This window comes from Falco naumanni, chromosome 7 (genome assembly GCF_017639655.2).
Source record: "Falco naumanni isolate bFalNau1 chromosome 7, bFalNau1.pat, whole genome shotgun sequence".
In the NCBI taxonomy this organism is placed as follows: Eukaryota; Metazoa; Chordata; class Aves; order Falconiformes; family Falconidae; genus Falco; species Falco naumanni.
Genome location: NC_054060.1, coordinates 1687716 through 1715682, shown reverse-complemented (window position 1 = coordinate 1715682; position 27967 = coordinate 1687716). Strand labels below are relative to the sequence as shown.

At 39.4% G+C, this 27967-nt stretch overlaps 2 protein-coding genes across 4 annotated transcripts in view; one reads left to right on the top strand and one right to left on the bottom strand.

The window, feature by feature from the left end:
• NPTN (neuroplastin) overlaps window positions 1-1044 on the top strand; it is a 59631-nt gene extending 58587 nt beyond the window's left edge. For all 3 annotated transcript variants that reach the window (XM_040599995.1, XM_040599994.1, XM_040599996.1), the window contains one exon: window positions 88-1044. The gene's annotated coding sequence lies outside the window, so the exon portion shown is untranslated. The remainder of the gene's footprint in view (window positions 1-87) is intronic.
• On the bottom strand, window positions 833-22740 carry REC114 (REC114 meiotic recombination protein). The gene is made up of 6 exons (XM_040600004.1): window positions 22567-22740; window positions 21958-22047; window positions 8104-8187; window positions 3792-3965; window positions 3063-3131; window positions 833-1435 (listed from the first exon to the last, which is right to left on the bottom strand). The coding sequence occupies exons 1-6, from the start codon at window positions 22738-22740 to the stop codon at window positions 1274-1276; spliced, it is 753 nt and encodes a 250-aa protein (XP_040455938.1). The 3' UTR covers window positions 833-1273.
• Window positions 22741-27967: the final 5227 nt, after the last annotated feature.

Here is a 27967-nt window from a genome sequence, read left to right as displayed (position 1 = left end):
AGCGCTTTGATTGCACGTTCTTAATGGCACGGGATGTTGAAAATGCTGCCAGGCATTGACTAGCACCTTTTCTCATTTCTTTTTTAGAGCTTTAAGTTTCTGAGAGACTGATGGCAATATGACCTGCTAAATTTAAGGGTTGGAACTCTTGGTTCTAGAACTCCAGTTCTGTCTTTTTTTTTTCTTTTTTTTTTTTTTTTTTTCCTTTTAAAGTGAGCAACAATATGACTGTCTAAAGCATGCCTTATTTAGCCTCTCCTGTAAGGATGACCTAGCCAGATCAATTTTAAATAATGCTTCAGTGTAGAAGGTGTAAACTATTTTGGGCTTGATGTGCTGTGAATGTTGCTTTTTTTTCCCCTTTTAATCTATTTAAACAGTAGTAGTAGTAGTAAGTCAGTTCAGCATGCGCCATTTTTTACTTCCTGTAGCTGTTAAATTTGGCAAAGCTCTAAAACGCACCGCTGCCATCTAGTGATACTTTTTGTAAAGTACAGCAAAACTTAAAAATATATACAGTATATATTTATATTTTGGGGGAGGGGGAGAACCAAAATACAGTAATTGTGTTTCATTTTTAAGCTGCTGATATTCATTCCTTACTGTATGTCTGAAAGATGAGAGAATTATACTGTTCTGGTACTTAAAGAAGTAATATAAATTGAAATTATCTTAAGGGCTTAACCTATATAGAGAGACTTGGGTGTCCTATAATCAGACTTTAAAAGCTGGAATGGTTCAACGTGGTGGAATGCAGTTGAAAACAAAAACAAACCTTCAGTTTATAAATATATATATATATGATTGCTTTTTAAGTGATTTTTTTTTTTTGTTAACTCATGTAAATTCTCAAATCCTTTTGCACTGATGTGTTCAACATATTCTTGTACATTCAATTCAGGCAAACTTTTATAATTTTTTTTTGTTTAAATGATGAAATGTTACAGCATGGTGATATTCTATGCAACTAGTTATACTCTTTAGTTTGACACTGTAATTTCTCATGATTTAAAGATTGTAGAAATAGACCTAACAGGGTTCTCATGATGTGCGTAACTGTAGATGCATGAACTTGTGTTCTGTGTATTTGTTGAAGTGCAATGATGTATAAAAAGTGGATTCACCTGTTTTTAAAAATAAAACACTAACAAAAAAAACATATGAGACTCTTTCAACTATTTAATGACACCTCGGTGATCACACACACAGACTGTTTATCCTTAGTGCTTGGCATCCCGGAGTGTCTGTTCCTGGGGCAATAAGCTGGTGTTTCTCAGCCTTCTGTGAGTTTTTTCAATTCCTTCTCCACGTCTTCCACAAAAGCTGGAAAATTCTGATCCAAAAGACATAAGCGAATGAAGGGCCCCAGCTCTTGCGCACGCCACGCGGAATGCCAATGGGCAGCGGGGAGCTCCGGCTGCTGTTCCAGCACAGACTGTGGAAGCAAAAAACCAGGCGTTGCACTCACCTTGGATGTGAGAGGTTAACGCGCGCGGTGCGTGTAGCGGTGCGGCCCGTGGGAGGCTGAGCCGAGTCCCGCCAACGCCAGTGGGGAGAGGCCAAGTGCTGTTGGCTCCAGGCCTGACTTCTGCTGCTGGAGCCTGGGACAGGGCAGGGCAGCTGGACCAGCACGCTGGAACCTGTAGCTGTGTTTGGCTTGTGAGGAGGGGAAAAAATAAACAACAAATCTTATTGTTGGTTCCTATTGCACTATTGCCGTCTTCCTGGTGGAGAAAAAAAAAAAAACCTTTAAAGATTGTTGAGTATATTTTTTAAAAAGTTTGCAAGAGAGTGCTTAAAACCGATGCTTCTGCTAGCTTCCTGGGGTGGTGGAAACAGAGAAATCTAGCTCCAGTGTTCCAAGGCACCAGCTGAAAGGGCATTTCCAAAGCTAAGTGGGGAGAAGCAGCTCAGCCCTGAGCAAACTGCAGCAAGCCTGTGGGCCGGGGCACAGGAGACCCCAGCCCAGAGTGCAGCGGTGTTAAGCTGATACAGAAGTAGAGGAGGATGTAGGAAACTACTGATGTCAAGGAGTCTTTGTGCTGGGGAATTTGTTGGTGATTAAGCGAGGAGGAGTGTGTACAGCAAATAAAGACCAGGCCTTGCTGGTAGAAAGCTTGGTTGGGAGCAGGTATCGTGCTCCCGTCTTGTACAGGGACTACAGAAGAGCAGGGGTTAGAAGGGGTTTACAGTGGTGTTAATTTATGTTTCCTAATATTGCCCCTTAAAACAGTAACTGGTCACGAAAAATAGCAGTTGCTAAAGGTAAACTGCCTTGTCCGATCACTCCTGCTTGTTGGAGCAGGCTCACTGCGTTGTACAAGGACAATAACAACAGAACTGTTGGGAGTCACACAGCATAACGTGTGCTACGACTCTCGGCACTGGCTGGCGAGTACGGGGAGCTCTTCTGAGAACAGGGGTGTTGAGCAGCTGTCCTTGAGTTTAGAGGATAACAGATTCCTAGTAGGGAGCGTAGGAATTGTCCCTGATACCACTGGTGGGACATACCCTGTGGATATGGGAAAAGGGTGAGACAGACCCATAGATGCAACTGCAGAAGAGCAGAGGTTGGAACGAGCGGCGTTTTCTCCTCAGTTATCTGTTTCTGCTGTCCCAAATTCACAGTAAACAAGTTATTTTTAAACACGGCTTTACGCTGGGCTTCCCAGCGAAGCCACCAGCTGAATCAGGGATCTTGTGCTGTGGGGCAGGGAAGATCGGTGGTTTCAGACTTCAGCTCTGACTGCAGAAATCAGTTCTGCAGAGTCAAGAGTGACAGGGCCATTTATTTGGATGTGGCCTCTGGGTATTTGTGTGCTCTCTGTGTGGTTTGTTCTTATGCAAACGGAGTAACTACACCACCAAATACCTGGTTTTGCAGCTTATTTCCTAGCTGTAGATTGTTACACAAGATCCTGTGGTTTTGCTGGTATAGATGATGGCATCCTGATGTTCAGTGAAGACATTTACCAGATGTTTACAGAATATGAGATAGCTCGCTCTGTGCCCCAAAGATTCAGTTACAGGGCCTAAATAGTAATTAGTATTTTTTCTTTTACCTGCGCTAGCTGTGTTACAGGTCTTCTTTTTCCGAGGCTTGTACAGGAATCTGGTAGAGGCTCATCTGGCTAAAAAATATCAAATGCAAATAAGTGCTGGTTACCAGGCAGAGTGTGGGTATGTGCAAGAAGGGAAGTAGTTCCATTTTTAGAGATACCAGGAAGAGAATGTGCTCAGCTACCTTATGCAGTGAAAAGGCATCTTTTTATGGAACCTGAACGCACATCTGCTCAAATCTTTAAAAATGAAAGACATTAAATAATTGGCCTGTAGTTAAAACTGTCATGTCTAAACTAAGATAACTATTAAACTACTGACTGGAAGTAACTTCAAAAAATACCGTGTCTGAACGCTCGCCAGGAACATGCTTTTTTCCTTCCCATGGGCCACATCACTGAAAAGACTGTCTAAGCTGTCACTTCTATTTCCTGAGTGAAGTTTTCAGCCCAGCTTGTAGAGCAACAACATTATTGGTACCAACAGTACGACTGTTGCTGTTCAGTAGCATTCTGCCATGGCAAACTCACCTTTCATTCTTGGCTTTAGCTTCTCAAGAAGTGAGCAAAGCCCAAAGTATAAGTAATCTGCTTGAAGAACAAACAATAAGTCTTGACTATTAGCTGTTAAGGTCTGATGCTAATAGCTGGTTATTTTTCTATTTTTCTGTCTATATGTTCAAGCTTACTTACTATGTATAGTACTGATGCTTTTTGTTCGGTGTCCTTCACTTGACTTTCACCATTAGCCTGCTGACTGAGACTGTGGTAGAGCTTCTGGCTTTGTTCATCAGTTACTTCAACAGGTACGTACTCTGTGAGTTTCTGAACGCAATTGCAGCAGTGTTCCAGCATCTGTTCTTTTGAATCTCCACCAAACTGAACACGTAACATGCGGCATTCATTCTGCTCAAAACCCAAAAAGACATGAAATAAACTGTGAATCCCCTCAAGCTGTTTTGATTTATTAAATTCCTATTCGTTACAGTTAGGAAGAAGGTGATACGTTTTTGGGTCACTGCACCGATTTAAAAACAAACAAACAAGTTTTCCCTGCTGTATCTTTATTTTTCCCAGCAGGTAATCCAGAAGACTATGATTACAGTTCAAAAATCAGTAAAAAGAAAAAAAGAAAAAAAACCAACCAAACAAAAAAAAAACCACCAAAAGAAAATGGTAAGTGTGCAGGGCCACTTGTCAGCTAATTCAAGGTCTAGCCAAGTGAACAAACCTCACCCTGACAACAGAGTTTTTACACTCATAGCAGGGAAATCAAGTTCTTGTTGCTGCAAGTAGCACCCTATAAGCATATGTCAACTCTGAACAGTTGTGTGTGACAAAAAATTAAATTACACTAAAGCAGGCAGAAGTTAACTTTGGAATCTAAACGAAAAGTTCTGGGAATGGGATGTTCCATGTAGGATTTATGTTACTGCGTACATCAAACCCAGCCTTACCTGCCTACCTGGTCTGCTGTGCAGAGCTGAACATAAATTCACTTGGCATTCCAAATGAATGCTGCTGTTCCTCAAACTAGCTTACACAGTTGATTAGGAGCATCAGAAACTCAAATGCATTACTTACTATAGTGAAATAATACTAAAAATACCCCGGATAGTTTGGACCCCTCGGTGTAGATTGTGGGGCTGGTACTGTATTTTATGTCTTCCGAGTACATGAGGTTCAGCAAACTGCACAGCAAAAACACATGAAGATGTGACTGAAGAGCCTGCTGTGCCTGATAAGCTCATCCTAAGCACATCGAGCCAATGTAAGGCAGGTGTATGCTGAATCCTCTTGTTTAGGAAGTGAATTAATGGGACTTTCAGTTTGATCTTGAAATTCCAAACTTAAAACAGTTGAAGTACTAGAAAAGAAGCAAGTTTTCCTTGGACTGACCTAGCTTATTTAGGTCTTCATCTTTCTTAGATTTCAATGTCAAAACCATTTTTTTAAATGACTAGACATACTGCAAGGCTGCTGATTACATGGGTACACGGACATATTTCACTTTAAAGATTTTGCTCTCTAAGATGAGTCAGCTCTTTGTGATAGCCTGTATGTTTACATGCATGTTATTTTAAGATGCTTGTGTTGCATAAATTGATTTTTAGGGCATTGTAAGGATAAAAAAGCTTGTCAGTGCCTTTTAAAGGGAAATATGTCAAAGCAGTCCAGACTGTAGCACTCATTTTACCAGTGCCCAGTTTTTAATTAACCAAGATGTCAACTTAACTGGGTCAGCATCATGTAACCGAGAACTGATCTGGATACGCCAGACAGGTGAGTTCTCGTTATGACAGAAAGGTAACTTCCATCTTAATTTGAATTCCTTTGGAGACTTGCAGGGACCACTTGGTTTAGTTACCCCTAAAATCCCCAAATCACTTTTCAGTCTGAGCAATTTGTATTGCCCTCTGCTTTTTCACAAGGACCGTGAAATACTTAAGGTTGCTGTTTATAAACAATAGACTTTGTAAATTAAACATTTTTTTTCCTTTATGGAAAGAGCACGCTCAAATTCAGCTAAGATGATCTCAAGTTTTAGCATAGATGACTATTGGGCAGTAACACCTGCACCATACAAGAGTTGAAGTATTAAAGAACCTTGAGGTCACTCGGATGGTCAGATCTGCACCTCCTCCCACACTGGGGCAGGGGACGAGTTCAATGAAAACAGCGTGGGAAATGATGTACTAGCAGAATTTTAAGAACATTTGTCTTGCTACTACAGATTGTTTCATGTAGAAAGGTTTTTATACATAGAGGCACATCAAAGACTAATGTGAGATAAGTGATTACTAGAGATGGAGCTGCATAAAGGGCAGTCACAGCCACACAGCTGTTGCTTTCAGCTGAGCATAAGACACAAGTGTGTATCTGAGCGGTACGGCTTCAGAATTAGACGCTTGTGCTTCGCTGAATAAAATTTCCACTAGTACAGCTGAGTTTCAATAGTGATCTGCAACAGGTGTCTTCTCTACATGTCTTGTTCCTTCAAGTATATTAATGCTAAGTTTCTCCAAATACAGTTTAGAGACTCATTCTGCTAGCTAAGAGTCCATAGTGCCCTATTAAAATCGTGTTTCTTAAGTAATGATTAGTTTCACTATAAATGTAATATTCATGACTTAAAAAAACCAGGAGTACAAGATAAATGATAGTGTAATATTTTGTTGCCCATGCTCCTTGGTTGCCATGTGTGTTCAGATACAGGAACTGTTTTTTGAAGGCCTTGCTTGTTTTCCTCTGCTTAAATGGCTTCTGCTTGCCTTTTTCCTTACTTAGGTCTAGCAGGGTTGAGATGTAACCCCTTACACAGTGTGGCTGGCTTCCTGAATTTCTAAAAATATTTTTGAAGGTTATCAAGAAAGCTATATACACTGACAGTATTTAAGGAATCACTTCAGCTACAATTTAGGATTTAAAGTAGAGAAACCATAGGATATGACCACTGCAATGCCACTAGATCCAGTTTAAGTCATGAGAATTTATTGTAAGTAAACATTTAGATGCACTGAATTCATTTAAGACTATGTTAATATTCCTCCTTTTCTGAACTGTCCCTCAGAGCTTTGTTCAAGCCGCAAAGTGATTGTGATGTTGATTTTGTTTCTTGTGAGATGCCGCAGAATCCCTTAACGCGGTGCTGGGGAACTGGTTCTATTAACTGTAAAGGAAACTGATGATCTCCTAATTCATCAGAACTAATTACTGCAACAACTTGATAGTCTTCAGTGGTACTCCACATTTTATATGAATCTGACAAAAATCAGACAGCAAAGGCATTTTGGTTTCAGGCAAGCATAACCCATGAATTTAAAAGTTTAAGATAATTATGCACTTCCTAGTGCCACCATTAGACTAGGCTTATTCTGAAACAAGAGGAGTCCTTATATTTAAACAATGTTTATTATGCCTCACATCTGCTTTTATCTTGCAATTAGCGAGACATTCTCCCCTCTACAAACTATATTGTTTGGTTTGTAGCATCCTATAAAGAATATTTATGCATCTTCCATAAAAGAAATCAGAAAAAGGATCAAAGTGTAACTAAACAGGAATTTTTACAGTTTTCAGCTATTCTGGATATTGCTATTATCTGCAATTACTATAACTCGGTCTGTGACACAGTTCCTGTCAGGGGAGAATACCAGAACATCTCAGAATACTTGAGGTGTTTGTATGCCTTAATAGTTCTGTGAATGGGGCAAACAGTTAAAACTGGCCTCTAGCAGTTACTGAACAAGGGGCTCATCTTCTTTCTCTAGAATTCCTGTTTCTGACTTAAATGAATTCTCTTGTTAAGTAGAGAGAGTTAAACTAGAGGCAGGTGTTTCTGCTGAAACAACAAAGCCCAGAAACTATCCAGGGAAAAGGGAGAGTTCCTCTGCTTTTGAAACAGGCTTTGTTTCTGGAAATCCTTGTGAGTGCTCACTGCAGAGAAGTAAGAAGCTTCTCTGAGTTCATCTAAGAACCAAGAAAACCGAGATTTGTAGGTAAGCTGGTAACAAGCAAGTGCCATTTCATTATTTAAAGGCTAACCAACCACTTTTCATGAGATCTGAGGGGAAGAGCAGAAGCCTAGGCCTCTTTCCTTGCCTGGAATACCAAATGCCTGAATCACCAGCCTGCGCTACTCTGCCACATGTCAGGGGCCACAAAATAGCTAAATAATTGTTTTAGATACTCTGTTTGCCAAAGTGAAGTATGACTTACGGAGGTAGCATGCTTCTGTACATGTAAGAGAATCGCTTATCTTTTTAATTGTTAGCCACAGCAGACATACTCTAAAATAGCTACTGGTCTAGCTGTTTTAGTAGCTGATTCTCAGAAAGCCATCTAAAAGACCTGAATATTAGCAGTTATAAGAGACATTAGGATGATTCAATTCGTTCTTGTTTAATATTTAGAGAAAAAAATATTTTCATTTATATTGGCAGTTTACAGGATCTCAGAACTTCTGGTTAAATCTATTCAATGTTAAGAAATCTTACACAGAACTGTGTTAGCTATTAGAAATATCAAAAGCAACTCAGGTTACCTTTGACTGTGCACAAAGCAGCAGGCAGTCTGCTCTTCTTACTATCTTTAGCCACTTGCAGGAATCAATTAATGAAAAGCCTTCCTGAAACAAAGCAGAACACAAACTACTTACATAGCAAACATGCAACATTCAGAGGTACACAGAAGTTATGTGATGTAATTTAATCTCTAATGAAGGTTAGTCATCTGCATACATCAACCTTTGCATCTGTCAAAACGATTGCCAGCATGTAATTTTTACAACACTAAGGGATTATATCTGAATCTGTAGTTCCAGTAACACCACTATGTCAAGGTACATTCTAACTTCTCCATTTGTTTTACATTTATATTTGTGCATGTTATTAAAGTCTCCATGAAATGCTTAATAAAACGGCTGCAACAGAGAGCTTTAAATTCTTCCGCATCCCGTGAAGTTGCCCGAGAGGGCAGCAGAGGGCAGGCAAACCTGAAGAATGGGAAGAAACCTGAAGAAAGCAGCTGGTTTATCTAAGGTCCGGAGAGGCATTTCCTCCAGATGCAGCTTAGGTAAACAAGCAGCAGCTTTGATAACTTTATAAAGATGTTCTTACACTCCAGCTGCATTAACTGTCAGTCTCTTCAAAAAAGAGGGACTGCTTGGCATTCTCTAAAAATACACTGAAAGCTGAAAAAGTCATATAAAAATTTCAAGGCAATGGACCGTGTCTCCCAAGGTACTTTCCACAGACTGCCACATAGTCATGAGCTAGCAAAGTCTAGGGGGAAAAATAACCCAAACAGAGTGAAGGGCAGGGTGCAAATCACCTACCTGTTTTAGCTGAACTCCTAATGCTTTCAATGACCGTGGCTTTTCACACAGGCTGCTTTTCATAGGTGTGCAAAGGGTCAAGAGCCATAAGCTATGTCCATCTTGGACTGCCAGCAGTTTTTGTCAGAGCTACTACCCATCTTGGGCGGGTCCAGGCTGGGGAACCATCTGCCATTCTATTTTGGTACAAGAAAGCACCTCAGTAAGACGCTGCTACTCTGACATGCTGGCACTGGCTTTGTAGTCCTGTGTAACAGTTGCATGTAGATTTCAAACTGAACTTTTACAAGAGGAATGTCTGGAACTGATTGAAGAATTGAATCAAAGGCAAACTGGATCACAGACACGTAGCTGATTAGACACGTCCTGTGGGAGACTCTAGCACAGTAAGGCCGCATGCAAGTATCATTCCCAAAAGACTTGAGGTCAAGAGGAGAAACTAGTTTCCCTCTGCGCTGTAAAAACAGGTGCTGGCAGCAGGTAAGACAGGCCAGTCGCTTGCAGCATGTCTGCAGGCACTGAACACACTCAAAATGCCTCAAGGTAGGACTTGCTAAGACCTCACTTTGTGACTGATGGGAAGTACCAAGCTGTCCTCTACTTTTACAGGAATTTGGATCTTAAGAGGGACAAACGGCAAATGATAGACCTTACAACAGCAAAGAGCGCCTTATCTGGTAAGTCGGTGTTCTCCAGCCATAGTACATGATGCGGCTGGACTGCTGAAGCAGTGGAGCAGGAGGCTGTGTCCAGCACGCTGAGGGCACCCACCTGCCACATAACAAAATCTTTCTGATGCCAGATAGCAGGAAGTCTCTGAAGAAGGTCAGTTTGTTATACAGTCAGAATTTATGCCTGACATAGTGAAGGAAATGTGAAATACCCTTACTGCTCTGTACATCTGGCATTTTAGCACCCCTGCCTTCAGGGTGTGCCGCGCTAGCCTCTTTCAATGGACATGCCCAATGTAAGCTTGGTATATGGACATTAAAGTTGCGGGGAGATACTGAGCAGAATGCCTGAGGAATGAGATGAGATTAGTAGGCTAAGAAAAAAGTGCAGCACTGGTAGAACACTTCCAGAATAATCAGTAGCACTTCACATATAATTTTCAATTGCACTGTAGAAAATATTACTTTGAAATTTGGCTGAGGACATTCATGGCCGTGCAGAGTTCAAAATATTGTTTAATGCTGAAAATGGAAAAGCATCAGCAAGTTAAGCTCACAGTTGTGCAGAGCAGAAAGTTACATCAAAAGTCAAGAATTTCCATGCCAAAAGCATGGGAATAGCAGCATCTGCAACATCAAAAAATCGGCATCAATTGTGCATGTGGATTGCAAAGAGGTCTTATTACATGGCTGTACAAAGTACAAAATGCCGATTTGTTTGTGTACAAGAAATACTTTAGAGGAGGCATGGAGTGACATCCATCTACGATGCTTATCAGCTTGTGCTGTGCTCCTGCTGCCGTAGTTGCTAGAAGGGATCTACTAAGGAAGCAAGCAAGGAAAACAGACTTGAAGTGAGAGTAGTGAGGTACAGCCAGCAGCGTGTCCAAGAAGGGAAACAACTGGTTGCACAATGAGTCTGAATGGGACAGGGGATAGGCTCTCAGGTCAGAACAGAGAGAAAGATGGGGTATGTAGAACTGTAATATATAAAGCAGAAAAAAAATTTGAAGTGTCCCTTGCAGAAAGGTTATATTCTTGATGTTCATACAAATATTCTGAAAATAAGTGTTTTTAACTGTTTGGAATGCAATAGACCAAGTGCATTATATTTATCTTTTGTGAAATAAATTCAAGCCAACTTCAGGTGAGTTTCATCTCAGCACAAGGACTTATTTCTGTCATGTAAAGCTGTAAATGTTGAGCATCTTTTAACTTACTTATATTGGGGGGAATATCCATACTTTCTCAAAATGTATGGGCCAGTTCAGAACTGCTCACTCTAGATAAGCAACCAGGCAGAATCCTGGACAACCAGCCAGCCTAGGAAATTATTTTCATGTTGGAATACCACAGCTGCTTATGCTTACTGCTTCCTGTCATAGGGAGTTTCTCCACTGACACTTGGTCATCCTCTGATTCCTCTGCCAAGCCCCAAAACACTGTTAGTGGAGCAATTCTAATACCCCATTCTTTTTTCACTAGGCCACTTTTATCTTGTAGCTACTTCTGCTTACTCTGTTCATTTAAAGTAGTTCTTCTTTTTGAAACACACCAACTGTGTTTGTTAAAAAAGAGCTGTCCCCATATTGTCTATTTTTATAGTGGTTTTCCTTTCACTGTAAGAGGTAGGTTGAACAAATGTTGTCTCCTTAAAATAATAACTGTTTTCAAAGAAATCATAACAGGCAGCCAATGTTTAACTTTCCTACCAACTATTTTCTTGATGTTTCCCAGGCTGTCGTCCTTCTACATGTCCTGTTTCTGCAATAAAACAAGCTGGGGAAAAAACAGTATTTGAAATTTTTATTTACGTACTCCTAATTACTCCACTCCAACCCCAAAATCTGATTAACTGAAATGTAATTTACTTCAAGTTTAATTAACTGAAGAACAAAGCAGAAAGTATTTCCTTTCCTCTTGTACCTTTGGCTGACTGTATACTGCCCAAGCAGAAACAAGTAACTAAGAATAGCTAAACGAAATAGAAGAACTCTGTGCAGTACTTGAGCAATACAACAGACTTGGTTTGGCACAAGGAAGCTACCTGAAAAAGGAGAGGGAATGTTTTAGACAAACTCAGGTCTGCAGAAACACTCAAACTGAACTCTAGTGGTTCCGGAGTATACTGACAATTACTGATGTAAACAATGTAACCATAGATTTTCCACAATTCTACGCAGCAAATAAGACTGATTTTGCACCATGTTAAGGTCTGCTCTGTTCCTTGTGGCTTTTCCATGTTACCTCAGTCAGCACAGACTTGTATTTGAGGCTGCCTGAATTAAGACAAAATAAGATTCTTCCTAACAATGACAGTTCTCTTTTTGTCAACAGTGAAATAATTATAAACTTGCATATTAAGTCAGGTAAGTGAATTCTGAGTAACAAAAAGGAAGACTTCCATCAATATGCCCCTTGTTCAATTGCTTGAAGTCGAGAGGATCTCTGCCAGCACCCAGGAGGCACAGGGAAGATACTGGAAACTGCATGGCAATATATTGAAACTGTAGTCTATTATTTGTGCCTTTCTAGAGATAATGAATTAACTTTAAATCTGTCCTGGACATATGTGCTGACAGAAAAAAAAAAGCAGTAGTCCCTCTAGACTGCTGCTGCCACCATGCTGACAGCAATACAGAGCACAAAGCAGCTGTGGTCACTGTTCCCCTTCAGCAGGCAGCATCCTTAGCTGCTTTATATTCAGTGGGCAGTGCTGAGCAGTACTGAGCATGAGCAAAGCCAGATGGCAGTATAAGATTAATCAGGAATATAGACAAAAAGGCAACCTAGAACTGGGTGGGAACTCAAGACCTCCAATGTTTACAATTTGAAAAGATAAATGGCCGTGCTTTTCGAAGTTACATCATTAACATTCAATCATGCATATACTCCCTATGTCATTCTCCAGAATCATAACAACACTGTATTAAAGGAAAACAGTTTCATACATCTTTGGCAAAAAACTAAGACTCTCAGATTAAGAACCCTGAGAGGAATTAAGCTGAAGCAGAAAACAAAGCGACATATTTCCCAAGTATTTTAGAAGCAGGCAAGATGTGACCTCACCTCAAATGAGGCAGAGAAGCCAACAATGCTGGCCTAGCCTTACAGCCATCTAGTGCGTCATTAATTGGGAAATACTTTTGTTCTGATTTTATATTTCAGCATTCACAAAGCTGCTGGATGATGAGGCCTGTGAACTATGTTGGAAGGTATTGCATGTTATTTATGAATATTTTTATTATTGTATCATCTAGAAACCCTGTGGTGCTAAGCAACGTAGGAACACAGGAACAGACTACCCAGTTTACATTAGATTGCAAGGCTTTTAGGCAACCGTATCATAACTAAAAATTAATATGTATTTAAGAAATGTCATCTGTGTAAAAGTTCAGCTCTGCTGGCTTGCATCAATTAGTTTGGATCCACTCATTCATGAGACAGATGGTTTTCAAATTAAACTGAACTATGCATAAACAATAGGAAGAAAACCAGAAAAACTTTTCTTTTTGCCACAAACATTATATACTTTGCCCTTAAATTACAACCCATATTTTAAAAAGACAAACAGAGACCCAGAATGCCACACACAAAGACACATTCTCCAGTTTTGGCTGTCACTTATAATAGGGTCAAAAAATGCAAGAAAAACAGTTTATTCTCAGAGTTCACAGTTCCAAATGAATGTACGCATTGTATAATGGAATGGATTAAGGAGTCAGCTGGGTATCCCACAGACTGGGAATGTGCACTTGCAAGAAACGATGAGTTCAGCATGAGATCAAAGGAATTTTATTGTATTTATTAATATCCCAGTGCATAGCTGCCAGAGTGGTCCTGTGTGAAACCTGAAGCAAGATGGCAGAAGAGAAAAGCTAAAGGCCTCAGACATCATCCCACTTGCACCATTCTGATTCAGGCTGGGCAGCCTCGTGGTACAATTCCCCAGAAAACAGCAATCTTTAATTCCAAAGACCATGCTCCGTTTCCAGGGAGGCACCTGTGTGGGTTCCTTAATCCTTTCATTTCCCATGGTAAGCTACCAAGACACAACTGGGGAGCAAAACTAGCTCAGTACCCCTCACGGGGCTTTTGCAGGATGAAGTAACAGATTTGGGGAAAGCACTTTTCTGGTGAAGGATAAAATGCTCTGCTGCTCCGAGCGCCCCACCTGCAAGCTCGTCCAAGACTGCACAAAACCAGTGGGGATGGCTTAAATAACCCGCCGTTTTCCTCAGCCAGAGAGGGGCGCTGCCCAGATACTGTGTCATCCCATCTCAAACTCCACACCACGGGTCTACTCACCACACTAGGATGTAAGGTACAGTGAGAAATCTTTTCAGAAAAAAACCCACGCTTCAAACCTCGATAGTGAATATTGTTACAAATACTAATGCTTTTGACCTTTTTATTATAGGTACTACTATTATTCAACATATATACTGAAAAACACCTTACTTTTTCTTAGAAGTGACTAATTTGGCAACAAAGGAATGGTAATATTATTTCCAGGTATCTCCACAATGTGGTTAATATATCAGATAAAAGTCTGCAACAGAATAGAAATACTGTAGTTCAGAAACGGCTATTAACTATTATCTCAAGAGACAGTAAAAGTAAGAATGTGAGAGCAGGTAAGTCTGAAAAAGCTCGTAAATTATGTTCCAAGTATTATACGGAACACTAAAGGACAGGCAAAACAGGCACTTTCAGAAAACTTAAGCAAAACTGGAAAACATGTTTACAAGGAAGTGTTTTGATAGTGACCTCTTTGATAGGGATTTAGTTATTAATAGGTTATTACAATAAAAGAAACTGCGCATGCTTGAAACTTCACACATCGATTATAAATCAAATGCATATATCTGAAAAAATACCAATTTTTAACTCATTGCCTTCCCAAAAGAGAATGCGAGTTGCCGTTTTACACTTTTTAAATTAGAAAGCTGCTTATTCTATACAAAACCTGGAAGTTCTTTTCATTAATGACTATAAAATAAAAATGTAATTCTTGAAGTTAGAAGCTGTGAAAATTGAACTTTGAAGACAATTCCAATCAGATCTTCATTATTATTTTTTTAAACACACCTAGAAGTAGAAATCTGCCTTACTGGTATCTTTTTCTGAGATCTAAATAAGGCCAAATAGAATAGTGTTTATTCCTGCAGTATGAGCCGTCTTGAAAACTGAAGGGAGAGGAGTATCAACATGACCAAAAAAATAATCCCCAAACATGACAACTTGTAGAGTGGGGGAAGTGGAAAGTTGTCCCTGCAAAAATTTCCAAGCTACCTGTCAGTATCCGAATGGGTCACATACAACATTGTTGGGATGACACCACAGCAGAAATCATGGGCTTTCCAGGCTATATGTACCTTAGCTCTTAGTGTAAGCATTAGCCATCTCAAATAGATCCGCAGAATATAGAATAGGAAGTGGCAAGAGGTGAAAGGCAAAAAAAAAACCCAATCAAAATGAACCAAGGGAGACAGACAGCAAGCTAACTGTAATAAGGAATAAAAGGATATTAAGCTTTGCATTATCTTTCTACATGCAATTTTTTTTGCCCCCAATCTCTTAGAAGCTGGATCTTAAATCTTGCTATTAAGCTTGTTTGATTGTGGAAAAGAACACATCAGGATTGAACTTGTTAAACAGAGTGCTCTGTCTCTACAGAAGCAGGAAAGCTAAATGACATAGCAAATACAGGACACACGCAGCACACACACACACACCCTGCCCCGAGACAACCTGCCCAGGGGAGTCAGCAACCAGTGAATGTCTTTTTCCAAAGTGCAAAGTGTAGGGTGCAAGAGTACATGCTGCCAGATGTCAGTTTTCTAGAAAGACTCCATCCAGATAGGTAAAAACTATAGCCCCTTGAAGGAGTGAATAGGGAAGATAAGCCCCTAACTCAGGGCAAACCTTGGTATTTCATTATGAGAACCTGAATATTTTTTTTTTGCTAATCTAATCTTTAGAACAGTATACTTGATCAGGGACTTAGAGAGGTGAGCTGGGTGCTCATGGATTTAGTTGGCTAAAGCTCTTCAGGGCATCCCATCAGTAAGTCAAGTTAAGCAATTTCTTTTCCAATTCCCAATACAAAATATATACTTCCCTAGACCAATACCATACATTAAACTCTAGGGTAAATACATTTCATTAATACACATCGCTACTCTTTAAAAGCTGTTCTAATAGTTAGGTTTAGAAGAATTGGGGCAAGAGGAAAGTAAAGGTCAGAACCCCTTAAAACTCTGCTGCTGCCAATCGGCAATATGTAATCATTATACAACAGGAATGTATCATTGTATCAAAGAAACAGGCTAGCTAATGCAGAAAGATATTCAGCTTATCCAAAACAATCGTGTCAACAGCACATGTTAAAATAAACTAAAACTGAAATTTTTGAACTATGGTTGTGGTACTGAATAAGTCAGTAAAACTAAGATTCCTTCTGCTCTTTCAAATAGCAGTCATAGGACCTTTAATAATAAGAACCACCTTCCTCTGGCTTTGCAACTACCACTAAGCAGCATTAGCAACCTGCTCACTTCCCGAGGTTTCCATCAAATGTCCTTATTTATTGCACGGGGACCTTCATCTTCCCAAGGCACTGTTGTGAATATCATCTCAAAAATCTGGTGCATAAGTTTTAGCACTGCAAAGAGAGCATCAGGAACATCAGAATGTCTGCTGAATGCTTGCCTAATTAATGAGTTAGAATCTACTGTATCCTAAGCACTGTTAGCTTATGAGAAGTCATGACAGGACCAGGAAGGCACTAAGGACATTGAGTCTACACTTTAAAAGATCAGGTCACAAATCAATTACTCTAGATTAATTTTATCCTATTAAATAAGTCCTCTTCACAATTTCAATTTGTTTAATTTATAGTATATTAAGAATTCTAGCACCAGAATTAATTGTATCAAATAAACCACTAAAATATAGTTTTCATGATGTGTTGATTTGAAGGAGGGAAAGGAAATAGGAGTTGTGTTAAACAGAACATGGTGTATCTTGAAAGTATGGCCAGAAATTTACAGAGATGCTGTTGAGATATTCCTGTAAAATTCCATTATCTACAGTATGAGATTTTTCTACCATAAAATATGCAGTCTGTTAGGCAACACTGCAGCAAGAACGGGTCCTAAAAATATGTTATGTAATTTAATTCCAACTGAAGAACGTTGTTTAAAAAAAAAACAAATCAAAACACCCTTTGATTTGCATTACACATCGGGAATTTTTATGTTCCATTTTCTGAAGTTCCATTTACTCTCCTCTTCATTCCATTTGGCTGATCATGAGAAGTAGATTGTATTTTTAAAGGAAAGCAGTCATTTCCTTGTTAAGATAGCTTCAAGTATGTCCCTGGCAGCATCATTAAAGAATGTTTAAAGTGATCTTGAATGCATACCCCCAAAATTTAGCCATTAAAATAAATACTTTGGTGTCCTTGAGCAACTGATGGAAACACTGAACATGTCCACAATTATTTGTTACAGTAGCAGGGAAGTACTTTAATAAGCAGTTCTGGAGCATTCTCAGATACTGTAATCAATTGTTTCAAACCTATGGCAGCTCACCAGAGGTGTGTACACAGAGCAGTGCACACAGCACAAGGTATTTTAATAATGTGCCCGGTTTAAAGTGTAGCATTCTTTTTGGCAAGAAAGTAGTATTTCAACTTCCATTAGTAAAAAGACTTCCAGAAGGGACTTCATCATGCTTTCTCCTATTTTATTGCTCATTAAAATAACTCTGTAGTCTTCTGCACGTCTAAGGAAAAAAAAATCAGTTGTTGGAATGTGTGACTATTTTATTGCTATTTTATAAAAGTCGTTCTTAGAAATGGATCATAAAAGAGTCAATAGTCTCACTTGGCTCTAAACAGCTACCATTCTTTAAGGAAAAGGTTTCTTAAGACTCTTGCTTTAAGAAAATTAAAAGGACTAAGAGAATACATAAATATATCCATTACAGAGAAAATCTTTTGATACCAAGTCAGGAACACTTGAATGTTCTTCCTAGAATGGATCATGTTAATCCAACCACCAATGAAATAAAGAATTCCATTTCTATACAACTCTTTTACCTCAGTTTTGTGCAAATGGTGTAGTGAACATTGTACATAGCTTTTGGCTGAGTTTTTACTTAGTGAATCCTCTTCTTTGGTGTCTACATTTCATCTACCTCCTTTTGTTTTCACACTGACAGGAGAGTGCCTTACAGAAAATACATTTATTTTGGTATTTCATAAATCTTCACTTGACATGAATAAGTTTGATGCAAGAACCACTAGGCAATGCAACAAAATATGCCTTCATCCAAAAAAAGGTATTTGTTGGACCCATGCTTGCTAAGAGAGCAAACATTGGGAGCTATCATTAGCATATTGGCCAACCGATACTACTTTAGTGGAAAACCAACTATGAAGCCGATCAGCACTGAGTTCAGGCAAGCATTAGTTCAGTTAACATCACTACTCACTGCAGAATGAACAAAGAAAAGTTCTATGTGAAATACAGAACAGCTGAAGTCTGGAAGTTCACGCTTTTCAGTATGCAACACTGATTTTTTTTTTGCTGGACTTTTTAAAATGCATCCACCCACAGTATTATCAGCATAACGCAGAGCTTGCTGGCAGCTAAAATGGTTCATTTTGGCTTTTGTAAAATGTACACACCACTGAAGAACAGATGCACTCTGACTTTATCTTCCTAAAGAAAACAAAGTACAAACCAAGATAGTTCATCTATTAATGCACTGATTTTACTACACTGCTTGCCAATTTTAAACCAGAAGAGATAAGAATACATTATTATACTACATTTTTAATCATTTAAAAAGCATCCAATTAATAAGTTTTCTTCGTTACAGATGTTGGATGACAATTTTCTTTTTTAAAACTCTTACTTAGAATGTTCATCTTAAAATTCTTGGGGTGGGGGTTCCTGCTCTATCATTACTGCTGCAGTAAAAAAAAAAAAAAAAAAAAAAGATAAGAGTTAGGAACATTTACCACTGAATGAATTCTTGAATTTGGTTAGCAGTTCAATTCATTCTTGGATTACTGTTAGAGGGGAAAAAAAATCCCTTAATTAATCCATGGAAATTTTACAGCAATACAATATAGCTATTCGAATTGAGAAGGAAACGGTGTCCCTGTGACACAGATCTTGTACCTCACTGTGTTCCTATGCAGAGGTACAAGGTACAAAGCTATGGTAATTATTATCCAGTTCCCTCAAAACCAGGAGTCTGTAGTACATCAAAAGGACTGAAAAGTAGGGATTAGAAGATGGATCTTCTAAAAGACTAGACATCAACAACTTAAAGGATGCAGTTAACTACATAGCAAGAAACAGTAAGTACATCAGAGGGAACTTCAATGACAGTAAGTAAGGCAGCATTTATGTGCTGGAGAACACCTTGGCAATAAAAAGAAAATATTCAGTAGCCTAGGCCAGCAAGTACAAGTAAGCGTACACAGTAAAACCACAAACTGAATCATTCCAACAATTGTGGCATTCTATCAAACTTGATACATTCCTTCTGGAACAGAAACTCGCACATTATCCTCTGTGACAAAATGTCCATTATAACGGACCCCCAGTGAGAGGATTTGGTCTGTGACAGATTCAAAAGAGCTATATGTACTTAGTCGTGCAAAGCCTGTTTCAATATTGTGACAGGTTTCTGACAACTCCTGAGAGCTGGAGGCTAGAGGGAGATAGAACAAGTGAGATTAACCATTTCTACAGTCTGATTATTTCTACAGCAATAACACAGACTGCACAGTACCACAACTTTTTGTTATGTGGCATCTCAGGAAGGAGTTTGCAATATGTTACCAGTGGCCTGTGCAGTTCTGGCTAGTTTTGAGTCTACTGCATTGTAAGCTGTTACTGGCTACTGACCAACAGCATCATTGCCTGTGCTGTCTTTTTCAGCACAATTCTTGTGTGTTACCTTTCTGCTGATGATACTGGCTGCTTTACTAAAGAGATTCCACAGACTGTTCTTCAAAGACTGAAAAAGATACCTGGAGACTGGGATTGTCCCAGGAAGAATTTGATCACTGCATATCAGTCTTGGATAGTGTTGGGAAAAGGGATGCATTTCTGGGAGGGCATGTGCCTAAGGAACAAACCTAAGCAGTAAAACTAAGCCAGATGTGCTGGACCAAATCCCTTGTAAACAGAAAACCTAATACAGTTCTGAAGACGCTGCCCAGGTTCAGAAACAGCAGACTGAGTATTTGCTATATTTTTCAGCTAGTCAGGTATGTTTAACAGGAATGGTTGGGAGGACTGCAACTGCTCCAATCTCTGAGAAATGTAAGAAGGCATACACACTAGTTTAATTCTGTATTTACAGAACACACCTGCAGCATGATCCCAATTGCACGCACTCAAAGAACTGCACCCAAAGGATTTAACAGTCAGGTTTTAAAATGCCTATGACACCTGTTTTGTATAACTTTTCTCTAACACTTAATAAAACAATGTTGGTTTTGGCCTTAACGTTGGCATAGAAGCATTGCCAAAATAAATACATGGGGTTTGGGGTTTTTTTTTTTGTTTGTTTAAAAAAACAACAACAACAACAAACACCAACTCTTTTCTTTTAAACCTTCAGTGTTCTATTTTGGTCACATTTACCAAGCATGTCTGTTCCACCTCTATTCTGCGCTGTTTTTAGGCTGTGATCTTACTGCAGTATCTTAGTGTCTCTTAGACCTGACAGATCTCAGCAGTTCCTCATCTGGCATTTCAAGCAAGGCAGCTGCCTGAAAGCTTCACTAGCCACTAAATCTAAGAGTTGCAAGAAAGTGCTTTTCTCAGCTAAGTCTTCATAAAGCTTTTCTTATACTTCCTGCACTCATCCCTTACAACAGCACACTTTTATCTGCCCATTGTTACTTGCCAGATGCAGTCTTTGCCAGATGCAGTCTTTGAAGGGCTACGGCTTTTGTCTGCGCCTTTTTGCTCATTAATTAGTTGTTAAAACTTTCAGTTAGCCTTTAGATGGTTATTTCAAGCACATTCTACACAGTAACATAAGTCTATTAGTTACTAAATAGTTACAGCCATCTGATCAGGATACTGAAAACAGGACCAATGCCAGGAGAGGTGCATTCTGCACCAATTCAATCCAAACAGAATTCGGTAAGAGATGGCAGCAAGTCTCATTTCAGCTGTGTTTCTTTTAACTATTTGGATTTTGAATACTCCATACCTTTTTCTTACACAACACAACTGCTAAAATACTTTCTACATTCCATTTATACCTTCACCAAGAATATTCAACTTGTCCTCACTAAATATGTGAGTCACATACCACATCTTGTATGAGGGGTATTCAGACTGACAGCTCTCTGTTAGCTCATCCATTATCTATTCAACATTCTTAACACACTTACAGACAAAAAAAATTCAAGGGTATCCTTGGTTGTCCCCCTGTACTTACAATATATTTATGTAAGTTTAAGACCTTTTAAGAGGTACAGTAAAAACTAATTTATAAGTTTATATATATTTAAAGCTACAACATACTCTCTTATACATTCTGTATTATAAAAAAAAAAAAAATAGTCTTTGTTATCTTAATACTGCAGCATCTTCCAGTGCTTTGTAATAGTTTTTTAATATATTTATCAGCCAATTCCTATTTATCACCACCGGGTATTGGCTATATGCTTGGAACACACTTGATTCCACTTTCCAGCACAGGCCTTCTCTGTCATGAGTATCAAACCAGCTCCAAGAGAGAGTGCTTCTTTTAACCTCTTTGGTCTCCTTGGGAAATCCTTATGGTTTAGTAGCTGGTCATACTTAGGTTAAGTACAGGCTAGAGAAAAACCAGTTGACACAACTTTGAAGCTGTTACTTTGTCTCCATGAATATAAGTTGTATGTTAGATCATATTACCCAACATAAAAGAATCCCATACCCTTTCCTAAACCAAATTATCAAAACCAAAATACTAACAGTTCATTGACAAGAAACTAGCTGGATCATATACTAAATCTGATAAGAAATTATATTTTTATCTGTTTCTTAATGGTGTGTTTTCCCTGTTTTCTTAGGCAGAGGTATCACAAAACCTGTGTCTCTTTCAGCATCAGCAGCGCTTAGTATTACATCTTAATCTAGATTTTGAAAACTACAGAAGAAACACTTCCTCAGTATGAAATAATGCATTTAGTAGTATTCTGCTAAACATACAGAGAAAGCAGCACATGAGAATTACCATGAGCAAAACAAAATTGGCAGTTTCCTTTCAGTGGGAGAAAACATGAAGCTCAGAAGGGAAACAAAGTTAATACTGATGCCAACATGAAAGGAGAGTTGTTCTTTGTACATAAGAAACTTACCAGTACTGTTCGCCCTTGGGAAATAAAGAAATGGCCAGATACAACAATGGTGAGAATAAGAGAGCCTGATTCTTCATTTGATTCAAAAACCTTTAAAAAGGTAGACAAAACAAAAATCTAGCCTTGGAAGCACAGGATCTACATTTCCCATTTCTTGCGCAAAATAAAAGATTTCAAAGGTTGGTGTTAGAATTCAGGTGTATAATTTACCTCTTGTTAATGCAACTTGCCCTCTTCTCCCACAGACAGGCAGCACACTTAATTTTTTTTAATAACTATAACCCCATATACAGATTTTAGTACTTTAAATAACCATCTGGACTCTTCCAACTTGATCTATAGTTTTTAATACCACAGATCACTGCTGAGGGAAGGAACAAAAAAAAGAAGAGGGCCACTATCATATCATTGATGTGTTTACATTAATAGTTCATGAAATAAAATCTCCCCTGATTCCTGCATTAGCTCTGGACTTGCAAAGCGATACCTGCAAAGGCCTCCCTTATTACTGCTTGCCACACAGCGGCCTCCGAGACCCCCCCTAGAGCCAGACACAGCAAAACCAAGCAGTACACACACCCCCCCCACCCATCCCCCGTTGCCCGTCACCTTCCAAGAGGAGGTGTTTTGCCCTTCATAGTCACGGTCTGTCGGGGGTAGGAAGCGGCCGTAGCGCTTCAAGAGCCACGTTGTGGCGCTGCTGAGGAGGGAGGTGTCGCCACCACCGCCCGGCGCTGAGGCCTGCCCCGGCTGGCAGCTGCCGCCACCGCCCTTCTCCGCCATGCCGGCTCTGAGGGGACTGAGCGGCACCTCAGGGGGAGGCATCGCGCCGGCGGCTCGCGAGCAGCTGAGCGGGAAACAGGAGCCAATAGGAGGGGAGAGAGAGCGCCTGCGGGGAATTTTCACCAATCAGCGGGCGGCAGGGAAATGAGAGCCAATGAGGCAGTGCGCTGGTTTGTGCTGGTTTCAGCGCTGCTGCGTGCCTCCTCCATTTCGAGGTCTGCTGCTTCTCTGAGGGAGTGTGGATGCTGCCTTGCTGAGGGGAGTGTGACTGTTGCCTCCCCCGCTTCTCTGAGGGGAGCGTGACTGCCACCTCACTGAGAGGAGTGTGACTGTCGTCTCCCTCGTCTCCCAACAGCCTTTGGGTGTAGCTGTGTGGTGGGACAGCCCGGTGGTGCCAAGGGGGTGAGGACCGTGGGCCCTGGGGCACACACGACCGCCATTTTGTGCAGGTGAGGGAGCGCCATCAGGGCAGTGCAGCGAGGTGGAGGTATAGCTGCTTGCGGCCTGTTGCTGAAATCAGTGAAAAGCCTGTGGAAGCTGGTCATGATGTCAACGTGCATCCTTCCTCTGATTAAATATGTCTTGAGTCCCTGTAGAAAAGCGGTCCTAAACTCTTTAATTTGCTTTTTTGTTTCTGGGTCCAAGGTGATGTGCTTACTTAACAGAACTTTAATAGGACTTTTGTGGTACCTGAAGTGGGATTTACCTGAAGTGGGATTTATATTAAACATCAAAAAGCAGGTGTTTTGGTTTTTGGTTTTTTTGTTGTTTTTTTTTTTATTCCCCCACCCCCAGTGTGTGTTGCATGTTAGCAAGTCCAGGTTTGTACAGCTGGATTAATAATTTGAAATTGTGATCCCCATTTTGCTTCCTCTACTATTTGGTTGCTTCTAGAATTATGTAATACTACACTTTCTCTAGAAAAAGAGTGGTGATGAAATGACTCATAAGACAGCAATGTTCTATTTTTAGTACATATCTTGGCCCATTAGCAATAAAAATGTGCGTTAGCCAGTCAGGGTCATTGAGCGGACATGGGAGAGCCAGTTACCGCTTGGGAAGATGTGCATCGAGTCTCCTGACCTGAATGGCTTTAGGGATGCCAGTGACCACTAGCTGCTGTTAAATCATCTGCATGCTTGAGGGTACTATACCAGTAGCTTTAATCCCAGTTCTGAGCGTTGTCTACTGCCAGCAACTCATACTGACCAAGATGAAGTTTGACTAAATCGTCACACTTAAATTAAGCAGAACAAAGAAGTTTATACCAGTTCTTTTGCCTTTTGTTACCTTTGTGGTTTGCACTTGTGGTGCTGGCTTGGCTGATATGAGTAAGGTTAAAATGGAACGTGTAACTACTGTCTCATCTGAAATAAAACCTTCAGGTACAGGGTTAGCCTATTGCTTAAACTGCGATAGTTTAATCTGTTGGAGAATATTGGATTGACATTTGTATCCTTTGGCTGTTGTGTTTTTTCATCTGATGATACAGCCCAAGAACCAGATTAACATCTGAGGAGCTATTCCCATAATAAACAATTTTACAGTGTTTTCAAAATGAAGGTGTTTATCTGAACAGATAGGGAAACACAGGCAGAAAGGCATTAAATGACTTGACAAGGTCATCCTGAAAAATCAGTAATGAAAGAGGGAATAAATACAGCGTGGGCCTCCTAGCTGCTGGTTGCCTTCTCTAATCACTGCTTCCCCAGGAGGATTTCTCAAATTGTGCTTGTCAAACATTCAGAATTGGTCTGTAGACTTGGGACTTTCTTGGAAGATACAGAAGAAGCAAAATATTATTGTCAGAGAAAGACAGTATGAGTACATAAATTGAATCTGTTTTCCCCTAAATCTGCTGAAATTCTGTGGAAAACGGTTTGCAGCATTTTCTAGTGTCCAGTTTCCAAGAGTGAGTTCTGGCAGATGAGCCAAAGGCTTCTGCAGGAGGAAAACAAAAGTTAAGTCTTTTACCAAAACAAAAATTAAAAAATGTGCTTTCAAATGAGGCAGGAATAAACCAAAAGCATCAGATACTTACCTAAAATCCTTTAATAATAATGTATTATTGAAATGGCACAGGAAAAGGAGGAGTTATGAGGGGGACATAAATCCAGTTGCAGTGTGTAAAAGGCTATACAAATTCTTTGCTTCGCAGCTTTGTTAGGGCACCTCAGTAGTGTATATAGTATCTGCAGTTTTGTTTAGACCTGAAGCCAGTGCAACTCAACTGTAACTGGGCAGTATATCATGCTGCTTTCATCTAGACATGCCAATCACAACCATGTTTACTTTGGATGTTGAACTGAAGCATGATTCTAGCACCCTTTATTTTTCTGATTGAAGGTTTTTGTTTGACTAGAATCTACTAGTTTGCTTTTAGGTTTTGGACATGAATGTGTTGTGTTACGCTTTTACATGTGTATAAAGTAAGGTTTAAACTAGGAGAAATGGACATTGCATTAAGACTGACACACAAGCTCTTGGTGATTCTGATGTCTGTACTTGGGGAGTAGACATGTAGGAAGATGTTGAAATGTGGTGTGGGTTTTTTGTTTTGTTTTTTTTTTTTTGTAAAAGGCTACAGAGGTTGACAATTTTTTAAAATTACAAACTGGAATGTAGAAGGAGACTGGTAGGTGAGCCTGACAGATTAAAATGTGTTTCGTCAGAGATGAGAGCAAATCCCATGTATGTGCTGAGGGTTTATCATTGTGGTCTACTTCAGATTTGCTTGAGACTTCACAGACTGCAGTGGTAAAAGTTAATTCTCTCACTGCAAAAGTACATAGTCCTGTTAATAAGTTTGAAAAACTCTGCCAGAAGCAGAGAGATTTGTGCAGGAAAAGACGTCTGTTCTGTGCCATTTTGCTGAGCCTTGTACATTAATGATTTTTAATAATAATGGTGGTGATAACAGCAACATTAAAATCTTATTACCATAACTTTATTGTCAAGTGTGAGTGTAGATTTGCCACAAGTGCAAAGGATGGACTGGAGTAATTTGGACAAATTCAAAAAATAATGTATTAACAAAATAGAGGCTACCAGATGTGTGAAATGGATAAAATAAGTAACAAAAGGTACATTGTAGAAAATCTGGAGGTTTCCCTGTGGTACTGACAACTTACCATGTGCTTCTACCCAGCTGTGTTCAGGAGATAAATAGGATTACTTACAGTGGTATAAATAATAGGCTAATGAAAATGTTCTTTTCCAAATACTTGATTTATTGCTTTGATTTTTATAATAAATAGCATTACCTTCTGCTTTAGTTGTTTTGTTAGTAATTGTGAAACTTCCTTGGTAGATCACAGGTTCAATTTATTAATCAACGTTTCAGATAGTTACTTGTACCTACTTTCATCTGAATGTGATCTGACAGTCAGCAGCCTCACTGCCCAAGATCTCTCAGAGCTAATGAAATTACAGCATCATGGTATTTCATTATTGTACGGCAGTTTGGTACCCATCACAAAAATACCTTCATCCAGTTCTGTCAACATAGGACGGCATTGAGGGAGATGAACTTAGTTTTCTTACACAGCAATTTGAAGCCAATGGCTGTGTGGTGTTCTGGGCTCTGCTGTCCTGAGTGTCAGACATTCACACACCTATTAGAGGAGCTCGTTCACCAGCTGCTGTGAACTGCAGTCACTGAATTTTACTCATTGGTTTTATCCTGTTTTGCTTTTTTCCTTGTCAAAATCTACCCCTTGCAATAAGCTTTACGTTTTTAACTGAAAACCAGAAACCAAATCAGTGCATTTCTGACAGAATGTACTTCCAGTATTGCTGTAAAGTAAGAGTGAAGTCTGATGACTTGTGTTAGTCATCATGCTCAAATTGTAATTTGCAGTTATACTTCATAATCTCTTTTTTCAGTGGTCATATCAAGATTAGGATTGGATTGAGAATCCACCCTTTAAGAACCACAAGAATGAAAGGGTCCTTCCAGCTCAGTTCAGTGTCTTCCAGAATTTTAAGCAGCTGATCCTTCTCATTTTTCAAAGTGAAACATTTTCTCCAATGAAGTCTTCAATTATCCCTTTTCAGAAGTTTTTACTCTGTTTTAGTGTGTCTTCAGCAGTAGATTCCATAAGTTCGTATATTGTTTTTATCTAATGGTGACATTCCAAACTTGTCGAGTGTTGTATACCTAAATGACACCTTCATCTTACTCCTGAAATTATATTATTTGTGAGGATGCTTGAGATTTATAAGGAAGCAGTGGAAGCTCATACACCAGTGTATGTTGATGTGCACACTTAGTTCTGTGATGAAAAAAAGTAGCCATGTAGTTCTGTGGTTTGTGTATCTTAGTTGTCATTGCAATGGGATTTGCTGGAGTTTTTGAAAATTGAGTCAGAAGTTTTAAATAGGTAAGTGAATATAGATGTCAAAAAAGTCTGTCTACATGAGGTCTATGTGGCTGGTGTGCAACACTGGGAAGAGCCCTGTGCAAGTTCTTTTGAGAACAGCTAATGTCGACAGAAAGCAGAGATTGTCCACAGGCAGCAGGGACAAACAAAAAAATAGTGTGAGGGAATTTGCATGAAGACCCCTCCCAGACTTAGTGATGTCTTTGTGTATTTTGAGACTCTGTTCCATAAAGCCTTAGAGTTTTTCTAGGGAAGGTCACATTTATTCAAAGCATAATTCTCTTTATTTCCTTTAAAGTTTTATAACTTTAGTACTCATGGCACAGATGAAGGAGCTCTTCTGCCTCACAGCTTTTCCATTTACATAAAAAACACCACTCACAAACACCCTTCCCTGTCAGTGCATCCATTTTGCTGAGTGTTTTTCATTTTCCATGACTTTGAAAACATAAGGGCATTTATAAATTAATTCAAATTTACACATGGGTGGAGGGGAGAATCGCAGATTGGAGATAAGTGATTTGTTGTATGCCCCTTATTTGATGAGTATTGTAGAAGGAGAAATAGTCCTCACCATTGCCAAGATCTCCCATCTCAATCAACCATGTTTTTCATTTAACCACTGGTTAGATAGTGACCCTAGCAGGAAGAAAAGACTCTGGACTTGCTTAGAGTAATTATTGTAAAGTGAATTTTTGACAGTCTTGGATATGGACATAAGCTGTAATTATCTCTGCTTTTTTAACTCTTGCACTGATTAACTTTGAACATTTCCTAATGTAAGCCTGTATATGCTGCTATAAACACAGCAGTAATGGAAGGAACTTCTGACTTGTACACAACCG